Source organism: Piliocolobus tephrosceles, chromosome 11 (genome assembly GCF_002776525.5).
Source record: "Piliocolobus tephrosceles isolate RC106 chromosome 11, ASM277652v3, whole genome shotgun sequence".
NCBI classification, from domain to species: Eukaryota; Metazoa; Chordata; class Mammalia; order Primates; family Cercopithecidae; genus Piliocolobus; species Piliocolobus tephrosceles.
This window is the reverse complement of record NC_045444.1, coordinates 123,351,098-123,370,083: the sequence shown is the minus strand read 5'-3', so window position 1 is coordinate 123,370,083 and position 18,986 is coordinate 123,351,098. Positions and strand designations below refer to the sequence as shown.

The window sequence follows — 18,986 nt, the reverse complement described above, 5'->3', positions numbered from 1 at the left end:
ACTCCTTTTACACTTGCGTAGTCTACACTGTTGTTTATTTGGACTGACTCTAATCTACTTTTAAAAAATAACCAGGGATACAGTTTGTACTTAATATCTGGAAGTTAAAAAAACTGGCACTGTCATTCTCTTGACCACTCTACTGATCCTCTGACTTCTTAAATTTCCATTTCCTCAACCGTAAAACAAGGAATTGTAATATGACTTACCTATCCGGGTTAAATAAAATTGCAATTCAAAAAGTATTCCCATATATGTTAAGAAAAACTGAAATAGACACTAAAATGCATTTAAAATAAATAAATTATGTAATTATCACCACACATTCACCATACAGCTCATTTCTATTTAAGAGATTCATATTGAGACAATGACAAAATAGACTGTGTCCACAGAAAGATCGAGAGAGTGAAATTTCCAGAAACTATCTTAGATGAAATAGTTGAAGAATTCAGTTAAATATTTATTGAACAAATGCAGAATAAATGAACTAAGGGCTGTTATAACCTGAAGTTCCAACAAACAACTTCAAATATTCAGAGGGCTGTCACACACAGAATGAAAGACTTGCTCAGTATTTCTCCAAAGGGCAGAACTTGAGCCAAGGGATAAATACAAGCAACCAATGGGCTGCAGGATAGTTGTACAAAGTGTATCATGTATCTTCATAGCTTCTTTGCTCATACAATGCATTCCACACTTGTTTTCCCTTCTAAAAGGAGACAGCACAAGTTAATACATCTCATGAATGTCTTAAATAAGTTGCATTTTCATGGCAAGCCCTCCACTGCCAGCAATGGATATACTCACACTATTGGAAAAAATCTAAAGTCAACAAACTGGTTTCGTATGGAAATAGTCTACTTGTTCCTCAGCTATGTTTCTGTATTTTACATTAGTGGCTCTCAGGAGGTGGGGGTGAAAAGAGAGCACGTTCTCCAAAGAGCGTGAATCATAATCCCCAGGGATCCCGATACTGTGCCTGGGGACAGTCTTGCTTCAAGTCCACGAGTCATGACAATTATCAACCAATGGTACAGGTAAGAGCGTGGCATGTGCTGGGGCAGACAAAAGACAGTTGACAAACACTATTCTACATGAAACAGGAAATCTTATTTTATGAGTCACCAGAAAACAAATTAACTATAATACTGACGGGCTCCATCCAGATTATTAAGTATTACAAAATAAGAACTGTTTCAACAACTATTCAGCATAATGTTTAAGGACAAAATGTATACAGTATATTTTATATTCTATATGTATTTTATCACGTACTCAGTAAGGAATGCTGAGGTGCTTAAGCCATCCAATAAACTGAAAATACAAACTTTACATTTCGATATTTGTCAGTATACAGGATTCTGAAGATGAATCTTGAACTCAGAGTGATAAATCAGTTTTCAAGGAAAGCCACATAATCCGTCAGTCTGGCTAACTGCTGTTCATTGGGTATTGGGGGAACTGGAGCAGGCTCTGTACATTACAGAAATAAACACACTTCAAGTTAGATACCACTGTAACAAAGCTTTGGCCCCAACACCTATCTCCCCTAATGCCTTCAATTTTTAACTGCCTTCAATTTTTAACAGTAAGTTAACTTTCTTAGATTTGTCCTGGTTTTAGACAAAATCTTACATCGTAGAGCCTTGGACATTTTTGAAAAGCAAGTCAAGAAGTCTCAACTTTTATGAGTATGGTTTTACCTAACTGGTAGTAAAGGCATGCCTGATGTTGTTGTCATTGAAGTATTCTATGTAAAGGTTTTTTTTTTTTTTTTTTTTTGGTTGTTTGAGACGGAGTCTTGCTCTGTTGCCCGGGCTGGAGTAAGTACAGTGGCCGGATCTCAGCTCACTGCAAGCTCTGCCTCCCGGGTTTACGCCATTCTCCTGCCTCAGCCTCCGGAGTAGCTGGGACTACAGGCGCCCGCCACTTCGCCCGGCTAGTTTTTTGTATTTTTAGTAGAGACGGGGTTTCACCGTGTTAGCCAGGATGGTCTCGATCTCCTGACCTCGTGATCCGCCCGTCTCGGCCTCCCAAAGTGCTGGGATTACAGGCTTGAGCCACCGCGCCCGGCTCTATGTAAAGGTTAAAGACACTTTTATCAAGCGACATCTCGTTTAAAAGATCACAGCTCTTCTTGAAAACATCCCTACTCATGCAACATTAAAGTCAAGAAATAATTAGCATGCCTACCATGCCCCAGGCTTCACTGAAGAATATTAAATTGTCAATGAACCAAAAAAAAAAAAAAAAAAAAAATCCACAAAGAACCTCAAGGAATTTCCATTCCAACATTTACGTTACTACATGTCAGCCTCAGGATGCCTTCTGAATAACAGTGCTGGTGAACAGCTCTGGCGGGCCGTCCCAACATGAGAATAAGAAGGCTCTGCAGCTGGCCCAGAGGAGGCCACCGCCTCAAGGCAAGCTCTGGGGGAGCCCAGTTTCACTCTTGTAACCAGATGTATTATTACACATTTATGAAATTCAACCTCTGTTTGCAAGGTAAGAAATAGATACACACACACACACACACATACACATATATATACTACAAAAAAGAAATTAGGAACAATGAGACATTTAAAAAATGTGCATATGAAAATACATACCTGATAAGGGAATAAACTTGTTAAAGGAAACATCCAGGGCCCCTGCAACTAAATTAAAAAAAAAAAATGTACAGCTCCGTTTACAAAAGTCATTGTAAAGACCTTTCATAGAACATGCGATTTTCAGCACAACATGCATTTATGGCCATTTATTTCTCAAACAGGGATAATAACCGTCTTCTATTATAAGTCTTCATTATGTTACTCTTCCCCACTATCTCACTTGACCGGGATCATGTCTTCCCACTCTTTGTAACTCAAAGGGCTGAGCACATTGAGAATCCTTTACTGTACGTTCAACAATGTCTAAACGTAGACATTCCAAGTAGTTGGAAGGAAATTTGGGTTGACGTGGATACAGGCGGGTTTATGGAAGTGGGCATTAAGCCTGGCTCTAAAGACCTGGCAGAAAAGGACACTCCTGGTCAGCAGAAGGAAGAGAAACTATCAGGCAGGAATGAGTGTGGCTCACTTCCAACAGCAAGACTGAGGGGCTGGGAATTCAGATAATGACAACAAGGGCAGGTCACAGAAATTAAGGCCTTAAAAGGAGGGCTAGAGAAGTTAACTGTGAAAGTGGAAGCCACAGGAAAAGTGCCCATATAACTTGAGAGCAAGCAGAAAAGGGGGGCAGTTGAATATTTAAGCTTTTTTTTTAATACAGACAACAGTTTGGATATGAAGGATAAGCTCAGTTACAAATGGCTCCATAAAAGGATGGAGATTAATATTGAGTAAAACCTATGGTGTAAGAAGGACCATGAAACACCTATATAAAATCATTTATATACAGGAAATAAATTTTTAAGAGTTTAAACTAGCTGATCCCTTTCTACCGTCTACTATGCTTTATTTAAAATGTGTTATTTCCATCATTAGAAATAACTGACGTTAGAAAATAAATCACGATCTTTAAAAGATTCTTTCTACCCTGTCGACGCTTTATTTAAAATGAGTTATTTCCATTATGTTAGTATAGCAGAATTTTATATCCAATTATCAAAAATCAAAGCCTGAAAACCTGAAGCAGTCTTAGAAGAGTTCAATGCTGCATAAATGTGTGAAAGCTCCACCTACCCGGCTTTCTGGGCAGAACCATTCTTGTAGTGGAATCAGCTTGCCATCCTTGTTCTAATATACCTAAAAAAGTATATTATACATAAAGATGCGGAAAGAATAACACACCCCACAAAATCCAAAACTTGTCCATGACATTAGTTGTACAGAAGACCTGATGTGTTTAGTATAACCCACCATATGCATTTTTACTAGAAAGGTATATCAAAAAGACCATGGAAACTTATTATTGAAATATTTCTGAAACAGGTATCAAAGCCTCATTTTACTCTATTAGGCTGCTATAATCATTAAAAGATGGTTAGTTTTCTGTCAAGAATACATTATAATATTAACCTAATCAGTATTATTTAAAGCAAACATAAGGAAAACTCATACAGTGCCTTTTGTGATCATCGTATCAGTAATAACAAAAATGGCAATAATAAAAACAGCTTCCACATACAGAAGGTTTACCTGTAGGTATCAGACTACGTGCTTTTATAGGGATCATTTTATGTAACCACCACAACTCTATGAAGTGGGATACAGGGCCATCATTTGACAGGTATGGAAAATGAAGTTGAGGGAATTCAAGTGATTTGTTCTAAGTCACACAGGCACTAGCATCACGGATGGGTGGTACCAGGATTCACATCCAGGTGGTCAGCTGAGAGTGTGAACTCTGAAGTATTTTATATATAGAAAATAAATGATGGATCAATTTTAAGAGCCAAAAGAATAAATAAAAGTATTTAATAACTTACTATAAGAACTTTCATTAACCTATCTTCATGTATCTAGAACTATGCTAGGCCCTGGAAATTTAGCATGTGGTGCTTGATGGAGCTCATATTGTAGCTGGAGAATCAAAAATGTCAATCATGGTAAAACAATGCAACAAAGTGTATATAATATTCTTTTTTTTTTTTTTTTTGAGACGGAGTATCACTCTATTGCCCAGGCTGGAGTGCAGTGGCATAGTCTCGGCTCACTGCAACCTCCGCCTGCCAGGTTCAAATGATTCTCCTGCCTCAGCCTCCCAAGCAGCTGGGATTACAGGTGCCTAACACCATGCCCAGCTAATTTTTTGTATTTTTAGTAGAGATGGGTTTTCACCATGTTGGCCAGGCTGGTCTCGAACTCCTGACCTCATGATCCACCTGCCTTGGTCTCTCAAAGTGCTGGGATTACAGGTGTGAGCCACTGCACCCGGCCAGGTGTATACAGTATTTTATAGCAACGAGCAAGAGGAAGGATTAGTCTGGGCATCAGCTGAGAAATGAAAATGCGAAGTTACATTTGGAGAGACCAGCAGGTAGGTGTGAGTGGGGAGCAAGCAAGCGCCTAGGGTATGGGTCAGAAATGGCAGGGAAAATGGGCTGAAAAGGGATGTGGGGATGATGCCGCCTTTACCAAATAAGGGCGAAATAAGGATTTCCAGATATGAGTAAAGAGGACAATTAAGACATATTTTTGTAACCAACTGTGTGGATATTCACGCATTTGCTTGCCACAGAACTATTAATATGCTTGACTGCAGGGTGCCTGCTGGGTGTTCCACAACACCTGTTTCGTATCACCTCTCAAAAAACACTGCCTGGACTTCAAAAGCATATTCTGTTTCAAGCGTTTCAGAGGAGACTGTGAACCTACAATTCACACTTCTATTTTCCATTTTCCTTGTAAAGTAAAAAGTAAGCCAAAAATACCTTTCACAGCCTCTTCTACAGGAAGTCCAACAAAGGCTGCAAAATCATCAGCGATGATTGAAGTATACGCTTGAGAGACCAGGGCGAAGGCGCGTCTCCTTGTTGCATCTATTGTGGGAGTGGAGGGTTGGCAAAGAGTGAACCAGGGGAGCAGGTATTTTCAAAACACGTTGCTAAATCACACCGCTGTCCTTGTCCAGTTTTCACCAGCAAGACCAGATGAACCCAAAGATTTCTGTGCTTATAGATACAAATATATATGTCCAGTATGTAAAGGGGGTTCAAATATTGCTGAATAAAAAAATACATTTCTTACACTTCTTCTCGGATGAAAAATCTCAGATAATGAAAATTACAAAGATGGAAAAGGGTTACTAAACACAAGGCTCTAACCCTAAGAAAATACAGTTCGTTTACGCAATGGGGGTATAAATGTACTTATTTTATTCACAAATGCTGGAATCAAAGCAGCAGAAAACTGATTTGTGTAATCAATCAGCTGTCCTTTTCAAAAACGTCTCTAATACAGGCCTACACCTGGGAGTCACGGAACAGATCCTGTAACTGGGGCACTCTTCAAGTCTGCATCAAACTCTTGACTGAATTAAGGTTCAAACTCCTAAATTCCCACCCTGAAAGAATGAGTCTAAGAAGAGACTGCCAAACAACACCAGCAACAAAAACTTTCCTGAAAATGGCATTTAGGATTGTCCCCAGGCTCACATACCCACATAAATCAATTCAGGAGTGATGTGGAGTTGAGCACTGTGGAACCAGCTGGCCTTTCTTCCTGTGCAGTGCTTTGTGGTAACGCAAGAGCGCCTCCACCTGGCTGTCCACGTGCTTAGGAAATATTCTGGATCTTACTTTCCATATGTAATAGGCCAGTGGACGTATGTAAAACAAACACCCTAACGTATTTAAAATCTTCTCTCCATTCCTGGGACATTGTCAAACCACACCAATTCCCTCAGATGCCCTTTGTGCCAAACTAGTCCACTGGCTCTCAGACAAGTCTTATACCTTCTCCCACTGGGGCTTTTGGTTTATGCTGTTCCGTGGCCTGAAATGCCCTCCTGTCTGCTCTCTACCATTCCTAAGTCTGTTTATAATTCATTACGATCTCTGCCCTTCTCTAAACTCAGCAGTATCGTTTACACTTCTACTTTAACAAGCAACTTTCCACCTATGCAGCAGACACTGTTCCACCTACCCGCTTCTTTTCAATTCTACTCCAAACTTCTCAACAGGAAGGGCTATCTCTTCTTATCTTTATAGTCCCCCAAACATCTAGCATCTCTAGTGAAATCTATGCCAAATACATGCTTGTTGACGGTATCACAAGGACCAAAATGGGGCACAACTCCAACACTCAGGCTTTGTTTTCTCAGATTCCTTAAAAACTGCTGACATCCCCCGCCTTCCCTTCATACTGAGCCCGACATCCTCTCCAGCTTTCACTCAGCCACTGTCTGTCCGCTCTTCCTTCTGTGGCTTTACACTTATTATTGTAGGTTCCTTCCTTCCTTTAACCAGCCTGTAACCTAACAGACTTTACAACACCAAAAAACGTTTTCTATTAAGGCTGCAGACATTCAATGGAAAAGAACTGAGCCAACAATGGAAATGAAATATTTTTTTTTAGAGAAACAAAAGAATACACCATAAAACTATATTCATGTGGTAAGCCAACCATATTTCAAAAACATTTACTTCAGTTCAAATATTCTGATCATATTTTTAGAGTGGGGAATAAAACAGGAATACAGTAAGAATGGAGGAGATAAACAAAAGGGAGAGAAAAGTAAAAAGATGTAACTGGAAAAGGAAAGAAAAACATGCAATGGGAGGCAGAAGTGAGTTGACGAAGCAAAAATAAAGGCTAAGTGTTCTTAGTCTCAGAAGCTGCAATATCCACTTGGCATGAATCACATCTACATTCCAACTAGTCACTCTGTGATCCCCACGTTGTGAAATCTGTAACCTCAGGCCCCAGAATGACATGCTGGAAGGTGGAATAAATTGAGCCAGCACCTAATATCTGTGGTAGTTGTTGATGGAACACATTTTTGGTGAAAACAGAAATGCTAACAGAACGCAAATTCAGTTGTTCAACAAATACTCAAGTGCCGCTCATCCATCTCTGCCTGTGCTGGAGACAGAAGGGAAGAGGAGCTAGCGTCACTCCCATCCTTTCGAATCCTCTTGTCTTTCCCAGCCATGCTGTAAGCCAGGGAGGCTGGCCACCAATGCTTGTGGCACCTGAGCTCTCCTGCTTTGGCAAACGGGGGTCTATCAGGTCACAGGCTGGGAAAGAAGGTCAGGGAATTTACTTCCCATGTCCCTTCCCTGCCTTGCTTCAGCTGACCTTCTGTATCCACCCTGTGGGGCAGCCCCAGAAACACTGGCCCCTCACCTTGCCCTTTCAGGCCTCAGATGAGAATGGCTACTGTCTCCCTAGTTCCTGGGTACTTCCTCAGCCCTTGTTTCCTGCAAAAATACTTTTCGCTAGCTTCTCTTCAGTTAAGTCATTTTCAGTTTTCTAATAGGACTGTGCCTAATTTAGAATAGAATGGAAAGAGATCTTAGCTAGAAAATAAGTTTCTAATATGTTAAGAAGCAAAATGTTAAATTCATCAGTAAGACCAATCTGTTAAGAGACCATCCTGCCCTGGCTGCATTTTACAAAGGAAACCACAGTACCATTCATGAATCTGGAGATTTGTAAAAGTCTCAGGATATGTTCAGGAATATTGTAGTACTTTAGAATAATGTACATGATTATATATTAACTCATTTATAACCTGAAAAAGTACTATTTCTTTTTTTTTTTTTTTGAGACGGAGTCTCGCTCTGTCGCCCGGGCTGGAGTGCAGTGGCCGGATCTCAGCTCACCGCAAGCTCCGCCTCCCGGGTTTATGCCATTCTCCTGCCTCAGCCTCCGAGTAGCTGGGACTACAGGCGCCCGCCACCTCGCCCGGCTAGTTTTTTGTATTTTTTAGTGGAGACGGGGTTTCACCGTGTTAGCCAGGATGGTCTCGATCTCCTGACCTCGTGATCCGCCCGTCTCGGCCTCCCAAAGTGCTGGGATTACAGGCTTGAGCCACCGCGCCCGGCAAAAAGTACTATTTCTAACCACATTTCACAAAGAAGGAAAATGAGACACTGAGGAGTCACCCCAGTAAGGGAAAGAATCCGAATTTAAACTCCAGAAGCACGGATCCAGAGTTCAAACTCCCACGTGGTATGCTGAATAGCCTTTCCTGGGTCTACTGAACTTCTTTCCAGCAATTCTCAGTCTCATGGAATTCAGTGAGAGGAGGCTCTGGGAAGGAATAGAACTACAGACCCGACCGTGCACAACAGAATGCTTGCTGAATGAGTAAAGAGCCCCAAGCCCAGTCCTGCCAATGAACCCGCTGTGTAACACTGGGAAAAGGCACATGGCCTGTGACCGCACCACCACAATCACAAGGCTGAATCACAAGGATGCTACGAAAGTCCACTGTAACACCAATTCCTCAGGCCTTACACGAAGAGGTTTCCGGTGCTACTTTCTGAAACTGCCCCTGCTATACCTGTGCAACCTTCTTCCATACTCCTCCCTTCCCATCTGCCTGCCTGCCTTAGGATTCTGCTCATTTCATTCACATTTAAAGAAGCTGCCTCCTGTTTTGTCACTTACATTGTTCTGTTTTATGATGCTAAGAATTTTACCATTCCAAGGGAATTATGTGCATCTCAGAAACAATCTTTGCTGTCTGCTGCCCTGTAAAGCTGATATCCCTTAGCAAAATGATGAACAGTTATTAAAAAATTCCTGCTCCCTGACTTCCTCCACAGCAGGAGGACATATAGTGAAGGTGGATATTAACTGTGGAAGTAAGGGTAACAGTAAGAAATAAGAGTACACAACATAAAACAAGATTATACAATTTTATAAAGAGTGAACCAGGATGACTGGAGGCAAATGTTAAGGGTGGGAGAACGCAGAGAGGCAGGGAATGAGATTTTATTGTGGGATCAGTGCTCTGTCACACCAGGCTTGTGATCTTTCAAAGCAATTAAAAATGCATTTGAGCATCTATGTATTAAACTGATTAGTTACAAAATCCAGAAGCTTAAGACAACACCTATCAAAGGCTAAGTCTGACAAAATTCAAAGAGCAGTCTCTATTTTCACATCTCTACAAACCCATACCTTAAACTTGTTAGAATATTACAAGATCTCATTTTAATACCAAAAAAACAAAAACAAAAACAAAACAAAACTTAAAACTGATGAGCAGTTTCTATATAGAATTAAGAAACAACAAAGGCACAGGAGCCAATGTAATCTCAAGCAACAAAAAATGAAGAAGCATGATGAAGGCAAATCTAAAAAATTTTGAAAACTGCTCTTTTCACCTATCAAAAATATCTACTTAAACACACACCACTGATTTATTACTTCAACACTGCAGCACTTACGGACTAAGTCTCATCTAATTTCATTTTTAATCACAAAGAAACACTACCTCTAAGTGCTTCCATAATTGGCTGGACCGACTCAGACCACTGGTGAGCGTTGATGGTTGTATAGATCCCAGGGAAATCTCTCTGCCAGATTCTTTGTCCTACTGACCAAATTCCCCCAAGTTCAGAATTTGCCTGCAATAAATATTATTGCCTTAGAGGGTATTCACTCTGTAAATGTACCAATGATTGTATCTTAAAACAAAATACCAGAAATGATACAAAGACTTGTTAGCTACATCATTAAAACCTAATTCAACATTTATTTTAAAAGATGCAATTACTTTTTCAGCCCAATCACTATCAAAAGGGTTTTTAAACACTATGAGCAGTAAGGTAAAATTTATCTGTAGGCCTGATACACATTTTTAATTACAACAGCAAATTAAGGCATGAGAAAGTAGTCCAAAACCATTTCAGAATTAAGCCTGGGGACTAATTAGCTTAAGCATTGTTTTTAAAGATGCTGTCTTTGTATTTCATAGATATATTATGTATATATATTTAGGTCAAAAGTAATAGCAAAATGGTTAACAATAGAGACTGTCAATCTAAGATGTCACACATTGTAGCCTCTCTAAGGACAGAGTTTCCACTAATATCACTGAAACTTATGTGCATAATTTATAGTTGTTCTTTATTTAGCCAAAGAAGTTGAGGAATATTTCAATCTTACTTAACAGGATGTGTGAGGAAAAAAAAAAAAGTAAAAATACTAATCTGATCTCTTGATGAATATCGACAATGAACAAAAGTTCAGATGAAATCTTGGTAATATCCTGAGAATGTTAAAAATTTCACTTCACGCTCATGTTAGACACGTGGAATCATCTGACATTAAAATTTTACTTCCTTCCACTTTGGAAGAACCTTTTCTTTTCACAGGCTATTTCTTCTAATCTCCCATCCAAAATAAGAAATTTAAAATCCTAATTAGCAAAAATAATCTTATTGCTGTGAATCATTCTTAGAATATTCTTGTAAACAATGGCAGTTTCAAAATAAGTACCATTACAAGAAGCAACATAAACCGGTTGAAAATCACCTCGGCTGCTTCCGCCACCTCCAGGACCTTCCTTCATCTAAACTGGCTCAGCTGTTTAACCAGGGAAGCTGCACATAGAAGTGTCTCAAGAAATCTAATCAGTAGGAACTGGGCACAAATTCCACATCATCCCAGCAAAATTCAAATTTCTGACTAGAGGACTCTGGAGATGTATTTTGAATCCTTAATACTACTTTGATGACTATTTCTAGGACGTCATACAGAAAACAGAAACTTATAAAAGGTTGCCATTTAAGGGAATGTCATTACATTAAAGCAGTAAGGCAGGTTTAAAGGATACTTACAGATTTTATAGCAGGTGGTATTCTTTTCCAAAGATATCTGGCATTATTCCTAATTTACGCCACCACAAAGAAGAATAATCAATTAAAAACATAATCATCTCAGTAAACGTTAAAAACTATCAGGTCCCACGGCAAACATTCAGAAGTAGACTTCACGTAACACAAAGTCAAATTTAGTGTTATATGAATTTGTTTTGGAGAAACAATAGTAGTTTTCCAGATAAAAAGGACGTGAAATATTTTTACCAAAGTAATATTTTGCCATTTCTAGTGAACTTTTTAAAAATAATAATCCATATCCTAAATTAAGGCAACAGCACACTAAAAACACGAGGACGTATAGAACGGCCCAAATGATTTATTCGGATATAAAAGTAAACAAATTTATGTACTATGAAGGCTCCAGCATTCCCTGACAATAAGCACGGTGCACAACACTTCCCTCCCTGTCACAGTCCCTCCTACCAGTGGGTACAGAGCTTCCGAGGCAGGAGTTTGTATAGGTTTGGAGGCTTGAACTATGACAAACATATAAGGATAGTTTTACAAAAAATAAAAAAAAAAACCTTACATGTGTAATAAAAATTTCAATTTAGTTTTTAGAAAGATATAAAAGAAAGGTTTTGGAACAATTTAAAATAAAATTTTATCAGGAATGATCAGTGAGTCTACAGGAGAACTACAGGAGATTTTTTTTTTGCACAGTTATGCTTTCTTTTTGAGACAGGGTCTCACTTTGGTCGCCCAGGCTGCAGTGCAGTGGCGCAGTATCGGCTCACTGCAGCCTTGACTTTCTGGGCTCAGGTAATTCTCCCCACCTCAGCCTCCCGGGTAGCTGGGATTAGAGGCACACGCAACCACATCCAGCTAATTTTTTGTATTTTTAGAACAGATAGGGTTTCACTATAATCCCCAGGCTGGTCTCAAACTCCTGGACTCAAGCCATCCACTTGCCTCGGTCTCCCAGAGTGCTGGGATTACAGGCGTGTGCCACCACGCCTGGCCTAGCATAGTTATGCTTTCTGACTTTTCCATGTGAACATGAAATAGGAATAATTAAAAATAAAAAAAAACTTTCAAGAAATCTCATACATGTTTGTAATGAATCTCTTGGCTGCAATCTTCTCTTTCCACTTCTTTTGTTTTATTAATATGAAGTAAATAGAGATCATAAAAGTATTTTAAAAAGACAAAGATTAAATGAATTTACTGACATAGTTTCTCATAATAAATTGAAATGTTTTCTAGAAAGTATATATAAGACAATGACGACCTAATAATTCATTAAGCTATTATTCAATAGGAAATAGACGTAATAGTTATTATAATAAAAGAGGTAGCTTGCTGTGCCTATGTTTGGTGGTGCTACTTCAGGGCAGAAATATTTCCATATAACTTTTGAGAAACCTGCTGCTCTTGGCTTTAGGTTAAATGTACTTACATGTCATTATGGAGCAAATATAAAGCTAGAAGCTGACCATACACTGGGGGTGTAGCAATTCCTCCAGGGGCCTAAAAGGCCAAAAATGAAAACAAAACAACACAAAATTTAAAAAACCTCATTTACCCTTTAACTTTCATTTTTGAAATAATATTTTACAAATACTAATTAAAAAGTAAGCCTTTTTAGTCTAAGATTATAAATAATCTTATAGTCCTAGTATAGATTTAGAAACAGCTTAGAGAAGTATTAAACACGAAAATCCTGAGTATTAAGTTTATATTCGTCATCAGCTTTGATTTATCTCCCTTTGGGCCTCAGTTTCTCTATACATTCAAGAATATGTAAGCGGATCCCCTTCCCCAGTTCTCAAATTCCCATTTAAATGATCTTACTAGTATAAGAAACAATTTCGACAGATTCCTGAAGCATTCTGATTCTGCCCATTACATCAAGCGTCCTGAATAAGAGACAGAAAATCACCACAGCTGCGTTGCAAAGACAATTCTTTCAATTTTAACTCAACTGGGAAGTATCTATTGTTTATTAGAGAGCTGCTTCTTCTGGATGTTGTCTCCTTTAGTTAATTTTAAAACTAATGATATAAACGCTTTTTAAGTGTCTAAGAAAAACGTTAACTTTAACAGCTGCATAACTTTCATTTGTCTTACTAAAGACAAAATGGTAAGCTTACTTGATATTACGAGAAAGGCTCTGTGAGTTAAGAAAAGGTTACAATGGTCACGTCTTTCTTGGTGTGTGTGTGCGCTTTGGGGTGTGTGTGTTGGTGTGTATGTGTATAAAAAGATATTTGATAAAATCCACATTACTACTCTCTCCCAACCCGATACTGGGAATGAAAGATGTCTAATTAATATGAGCTTATCGGTAGGTGCTGGAACAAAGATGCACAGGGTTTTCGGGTTCACAAGCTGAAGACATATAACAAAAAGGTCCCGGTGAGTTAGGGGAGACCGGGCCCGGTCGCAGCAGGCCGCGACGGTCAGGGCTCCACACGTCCACCTCCCGCGCCAGCCCCGCGAGCTCCCAAAGCCTGCGAGCCTCAGACCCCGTTACCCTGGAAACTAGTGCCGCCCCGGGGCCTAAGACTACTCCGCAGTTTCTCCCAGGGAACGCAAAGGCCTACCTCGAGCTCCTGGTTCTCGCACTGATCCAGCAACTTTTTGAAACTGAAGGCACTTTCCGCCATCACCGCCACTGGCATCTTCCCGGCCGGTCTCGCCGCCGCACCTTCCGGACAGCCAAACCCCAGACCGCCCCTCGGGCGTCGCGCCCGCGATGACGTTTAAAGCCGCCGTTGCCGCCGAGCGCCCCTGCGTACCAGACCGTCAGTTCCGGGGCGCCGTCAGACATTGCCGCGGGCGGGATAGAGCGCCGCCGTTCTGGCCGGCTCTCTCGGTGCCCTGGAGGACCTGGCCGGCTTTGCTGGAAGCTGTGCTCAGAGGGTACGGCCGCCCCCTGGCAGGGAGGAGTTCGTTGCACTTTTGAGGGTTCTTCACGAAGACATCCAATATATAGAAAACAACAGCAACGGTAACGCATTTTTAAATACTAAAATTGCTGGGGAACCGACGGATCCTGCAGCTGCTCGGCTGTCCTGGTCAAGTCAGTGACCCTAGGGCTCTGCTCCGTGCCCTGCATACCGTAGCCGCTCACGAAACGTTCGTGAGTTCCCTGCTTTGAGGAGAGAAGCTTAAAAACTCAGAATGTGAGGTTTGAGTCTCCCCAAACCTGCCTGTTGGGTAGCGTCCCCCGCCCGGGCTCGCCCCGCACAGCCCCCCACTCCGGGGCCACGCTTCTCCAGCCAGGACCCCTGCCTCCTTCCGGGCTATTCTTGGAACCGCAGCCAGAGGGAATTTTTTTTTCTTTCCTGAAACGTAGAGCAGATCTGGTTACTCTTTTTTTTTTTTTTTTCTCCCTTATTTTATTTTATTTTATTTTTTTCCCCATTTTTTTCTTTCTTTTTTTTTTTATTATACTTTAAGTTCTAGGGTACATGTGCATAACGTGCAGGTTTGCTACATATGTATACTTGTGCCATGTTGGTGTGCTGTACTAACAACTCGTCAGCACCCATCAATTCATCATTTATATCAGGTATAACTCCCCAATGCAATCCCTCCCCCCTCCCCCCTCCCCATGATAGGCCCCAGTGTGTGATGTTCCCATCTGGTTACTCTTATGCACAACGCCCTAAAATCCAGGGCCCTTCCCATCGCTCAGAATTTACATCTGATTCTCAGCTCTCCCCCGGCTTGCTGTAGCCATCCTGGCCTCTTTAGTTTTAGTTTCGCACAGCACTGATTGTTAGCAAACATTGTATATTGCACATTATTTATTAACATATTTGTTTTTTACATCCCTCACTAGACCCCCAGGAAAGAGGCTTTGATTGTTGCCTGCTGCAAGGCTGGCTGCATAATTTGTGGGGCTCAGAAAAGTGCAGAGCTTCCTTGTTCAAAAAACAGAAGGAAAGTGACTTTAAGGTCATAAAATATAAAACTTTCTCTTTCCTCTCAGTTTCTCCCTTTTCATAGTGTTTTTATGGGTTATCTAATATCATTCCAAGAAAAATTTAGATTTAAATTGTTAGCATGAAGTTTACCATTCATCTTGACGTTGTGCAATGCCAGTTTTAAATACTAATATAAGTGCACTGAACTCATATGTGGAATCACAGAAATGATACAGTTTGTACTTCATAGCTTATACATGCGTATGTATTTTGTTTTTTACCAGAACCACGCTGCACAAAGTGAACTTACCTGTTTTCATCGCACTTTATATGCATGAATTCTACCTCCACTCTCTACCTGGGACTCACTCATGAGTAAGGAAGGACTGAAAGGCAAAAGGACTATGGACTGGCCTTTTGGCATAATCAGGTGTTTAATATAAAGAAGTGCACGAATAAGAAAAGATATGATATGTGTGATGGTTAATACTGAGCGTCAACTTGATTGGATTGAAGGATGCAAAGTATTGATCCTGGGTGTGTCCGTGAGGGTGTTGCCAAAGGAGATCGACATTTGAGTCAGTGGGCTGGAAAAGGCAGATCCACTGTTAATCTAGATGGTCACCATCTAATCAGATACCAGCGCAGCTAGAAATATAAAGCAGGCAGAAAAATGCGAAAAGAGTGACTGGCCTATCCTCCCAACCTCCCAGCCTACATCTTTCTCCTGTGCTGGGTGCTTCCTGCCCTGGAACATTGGACTCCAAGTTCTTCAGTTTGGGACTCGAACTGGCTCTCCTTGCTCCTCAGCTTGAAGACAGCCTATTGTGGGACTTGTGATCATGTGAGTTAATACTTAATAAACTCCTCTCGAGAGATAGATAGATAGATAGATAGATAGATAGATAGATAGATAGATAGAAAGAAAGAGATATATATCCTATTAGTTCTGTCCCTCTAGAGAACCCTGACTAACACAATATGGTTCCTTCATGTTTCTTAAGACATCATTGCCTTCTTTCTGCCTTCGAAACAAGTTTAGCCTCTAAGGGGAAAAGTGTGGCCTTTCAGGGCTCAGCACCCAGCTCACTCAGTTGTAGATACAGCACGAGTACCTTGTGCTCACTTTGAGTCTTGCTGGCCTTGCAACATCAGGGGTCCACAGGGAATTCAGTGTGCATGGTGCATTGTGAATGCTGTATGGAACATCAGTGGCCACACGTAGAGACCTGTTTCCCTGGCTCATGCTCCATTGTCTTAATGGACCTCACTTACAAACCACAAGTTTACAGATAAAATTATTAAGCATTTCAAGACAGAAACAGCCATCTTTGATTATTTTTGTGTAATCCACAACATCTCTGTGTGGAAATGATTGTTTAGTAATTCCCTGAATGGAATGTAAAGAAACAAAAAAAAAAAACACTACAGTGTTCCTCATGGAACTGCCAACATTAAATAGAAGGGCACATAAGCAGTTAGCAGAACTGGAGAGATCTTGGAGGAATAAAGCAACAGAGTTTCATCCATGGCTGCAAGGAAGGAAGGACTGAGGGTAGTATGATTGTCAGATCATTTGACAGAACTATGAAGAGCAGGATTTTGAAGCTTGTAATACTGGTCTCTAACCCTTTTGGGGCAAAGAAATATTCGATAGAAACCCTGCTTGGCAATTTGATCATTTAAAGGGAAAACTATAATGTGAAAGCTTTGGCAGGTGCTTTGGGCCTATAAGAGGTGGAAACCTACAAAGGTGGCTCTTTGCTGAATAGAAAATCCCGGTGAGGCTTTTGATACATATCACAGGTTAGAGGTGGAGATGGGGTGTCACTTAAAGGACCAAGCTGTTCTTTAGAAGACCAGTACGAGAATTTGGCAGTTGGAGCCTGGGTGCCAGAAAGGGTAGGAAGAGAGTCCTTGCAGGGCAGAGAGGAGTCTCTGGGAGCAGCTGGGGTCGAAGGTGAGACCCTGGTCTGGACACCGGGAACTCCAAGTGGCAGTGAAGCACTGACGTGTCTTCAGGGCTGTGATGGTTGACATTCAGTTTTAAGTTGTCACTGTACTGTGCTGGCGCCACCTTTCCCCCCAGACTTTTGATGGTAAATGGGAGAAGGGAAAGGGTACAGGAAAGGGCAGTGTGGCGTAAAAGGCTGTCATCTCCGGAGGTGTGACTCAGAAGAGGGATTGAGAGTGGGAAGAAACAAGAAAGTCAATGAGAGGCACCACAGGGACCCTCTGTTCCTGGAGATGCTGGCGCTGTAGTGGGAAGGACTGCGTTTCTCTCTGCTCTTGCAATGAGGGATGGGGTCAGCATGCTGAAGGGAAGCATGCACTCTGAAAGCTGGAGGATGGGGGTCTCAGACCCGTTACTGCCCCTGGTCTTCCCCTTGTACAGGCGGACCCTTTTTCCATAACTCTTCTCTGGGAGAAGCACAGTGATGGAGGAGGTTGGAAATTGTACCAGGATGGCTGATACAGTTTGGGTGTTTGTCCCCTCCAAGTCTCGTGTTGAAATGTGATCCCCAGTGTTGGAGGGGGGCCTCGTGGGAGGTGATTGGATCATGGGGATGGATCTCTCACGAATGGCTTAGTGCCATCCACTTGGTGATGAGTGAGTTTTCACTCTGGCAGTTCACATGACATCTGGTTGTTTAAAAGAACATGAAATCTCCTCCCTCTGTCTTGTTCCCTGTCTTGCCATGTGACATGTCTGCTCCGCCTTCACCTTCCACCATAATTGGAAATATACTGAAGCTTCACCAGAAGCAAAAGCCAGCACTATGCCTCCTGTACAGCCAACAGAATCATGAGCCAAAGTAGACCTATTTTCTCCATAAATTACCCAGTCTCAGGTATTTCTTTATAGTAACGCAAAAATGGACTAGCACAATGGCTAACTCAAAACTCTGAAATTTGATGTTTTTTGGTCCTATTTTCTACCCTTTCAAAGTTTTCTGCTCCATTTGCTCCTGGGGACTATAGAGTCATTTATTATGAATAAGGTCCCTGAAGAAGTGATGTCACAGGGCCTCAGGTGTGCTCCCACGAGTTTCACGCTGGTTGCCCATTTGCTTCGGGATCACAGTTTCCATAGCTGGGTCTACGGCTACGTGATCTGTCTGATTCATGTCATGAAGAAACCACAGCAAGCGTTTATCAAGTGGCCCATCTCCCCTCCTGAGGCTCTTGGGCCCGTGCACCTGCTCTTTAACCTCTAGGGTGTGGATAAGTCGGCCAGTGTGGGGCAAAGCATAGGAGAGGAGAACAGAGGATGAGCCCTGGTCACCTCTGTGCTCAGAACACTCCCATTGTGTCAGTCAGGATTGCAGCAAGAAACATGGAATGCTCAGTGTATTCATCTGTTTTCAGACCGTTATAAAGAAATACCCAAGAGTGGATCATTTATACAGGAAAGATGTTTGATTGACTCACAGTTCTGCATGGCTGAGGAGGCCTCAGGAAACTTACAATCATGGCAGAAGGGGAATCAGGTACATCTTACATGGAGGCAGGTGAGAGAAGAGCAAAGGAGGAATTCTCAAACACTTACAAAACCGTCAGATCTCGGCCAGGTGCGGTGGCTCACGCCTGGAATCCCAGCACTTTGGGAGGCTGAGATGGGCGGATCATGAGGTCAGGAGATTGAGACTATCCTGGCTAACACGATGAAACCCCATCTCTACTAAAAATACAAAAAATTAGCCGGGCATGGTGGTAGGCACCTGTATTCCCAGCTACTCAGGAGCCTGAGGCAGGAGAACCCCTGGAACCTGGGAGGTGAGGTTGCAGTGAGCCGAGATCACACCACTGCACTCCAGCCT

At 41.5% G+C, this 18,986-nt stretch overlaps 1 protein-coding gene across 2 annotated transcripts; it reads right to left on the bottom strand.

The window, feature by feature from the left end:
• Positions 1–442: 442 nt before the first annotated feature.
• On the bottom strand, positions 443–14,567 carry COPS8 (COP9 signalosome subunit 8). 2 transcript variants are annotated; one of them, XM_023228705.1, is made up of 9 exons: positions 13,837–14,435; positions 13,085–13,149; positions 12,690–12,760; positions 11,249–11,297; positions 9,901–10,033; positions 5,384–5,491; positions 3,693–3,755; positions 2,616–2,663; positions 443–1,476 (listed from the first exon to the last, which is right to left on the bottom strand). In XM_023228705.1, coding segments are annotated over exons 3-9 (483 nt in total). In that variant the 5' UTR covers positions 12,692–12,760; positions 13,085–13,149; positions 13,837–14,435; the 3' UTR covers positions 443–1,396. The 2 variants fall into 2 exon arrangements, with proteins under 2 accessions (XP_023084473.1, XP_023084472.1); XM_023228704.1 differs by lacking the exon at positions 13,085–13,149 and having other exon boundaries at positions 13,837–14,567.
• Positions 14,568–18,986: the final 4,419 nt, after the last annotated feature.

What these genes read in the sequence shown, in the direction of transcription:
- COPS8 (XM_023228704.1), bottom strand. Translation starts at nt 13,914, where the DNA reads ATGCCAGTGGCGGTGATGGCGGAAAGTGCCTTCAGTTTCAAAAAGTTG. An exon ending in TGTAGAAGAGGCTGTGAAAG is followed by an intron (nt 3,756 to 5,383) that starts GTATTTTTGGCT and finishes ATACTTTTTTAG; the next exon opens with GTATATTAGAACAAGGATGG. An exon ending in GGTTCTGCCCAGAAAGCCGG is followed by an intron (nt 2,664 to 3,692) that starts GTAGGTGGAGCT and finishes TTTTTAATTTAG; the next exon opens with TTGCAGGGGCCCTGGATGTT.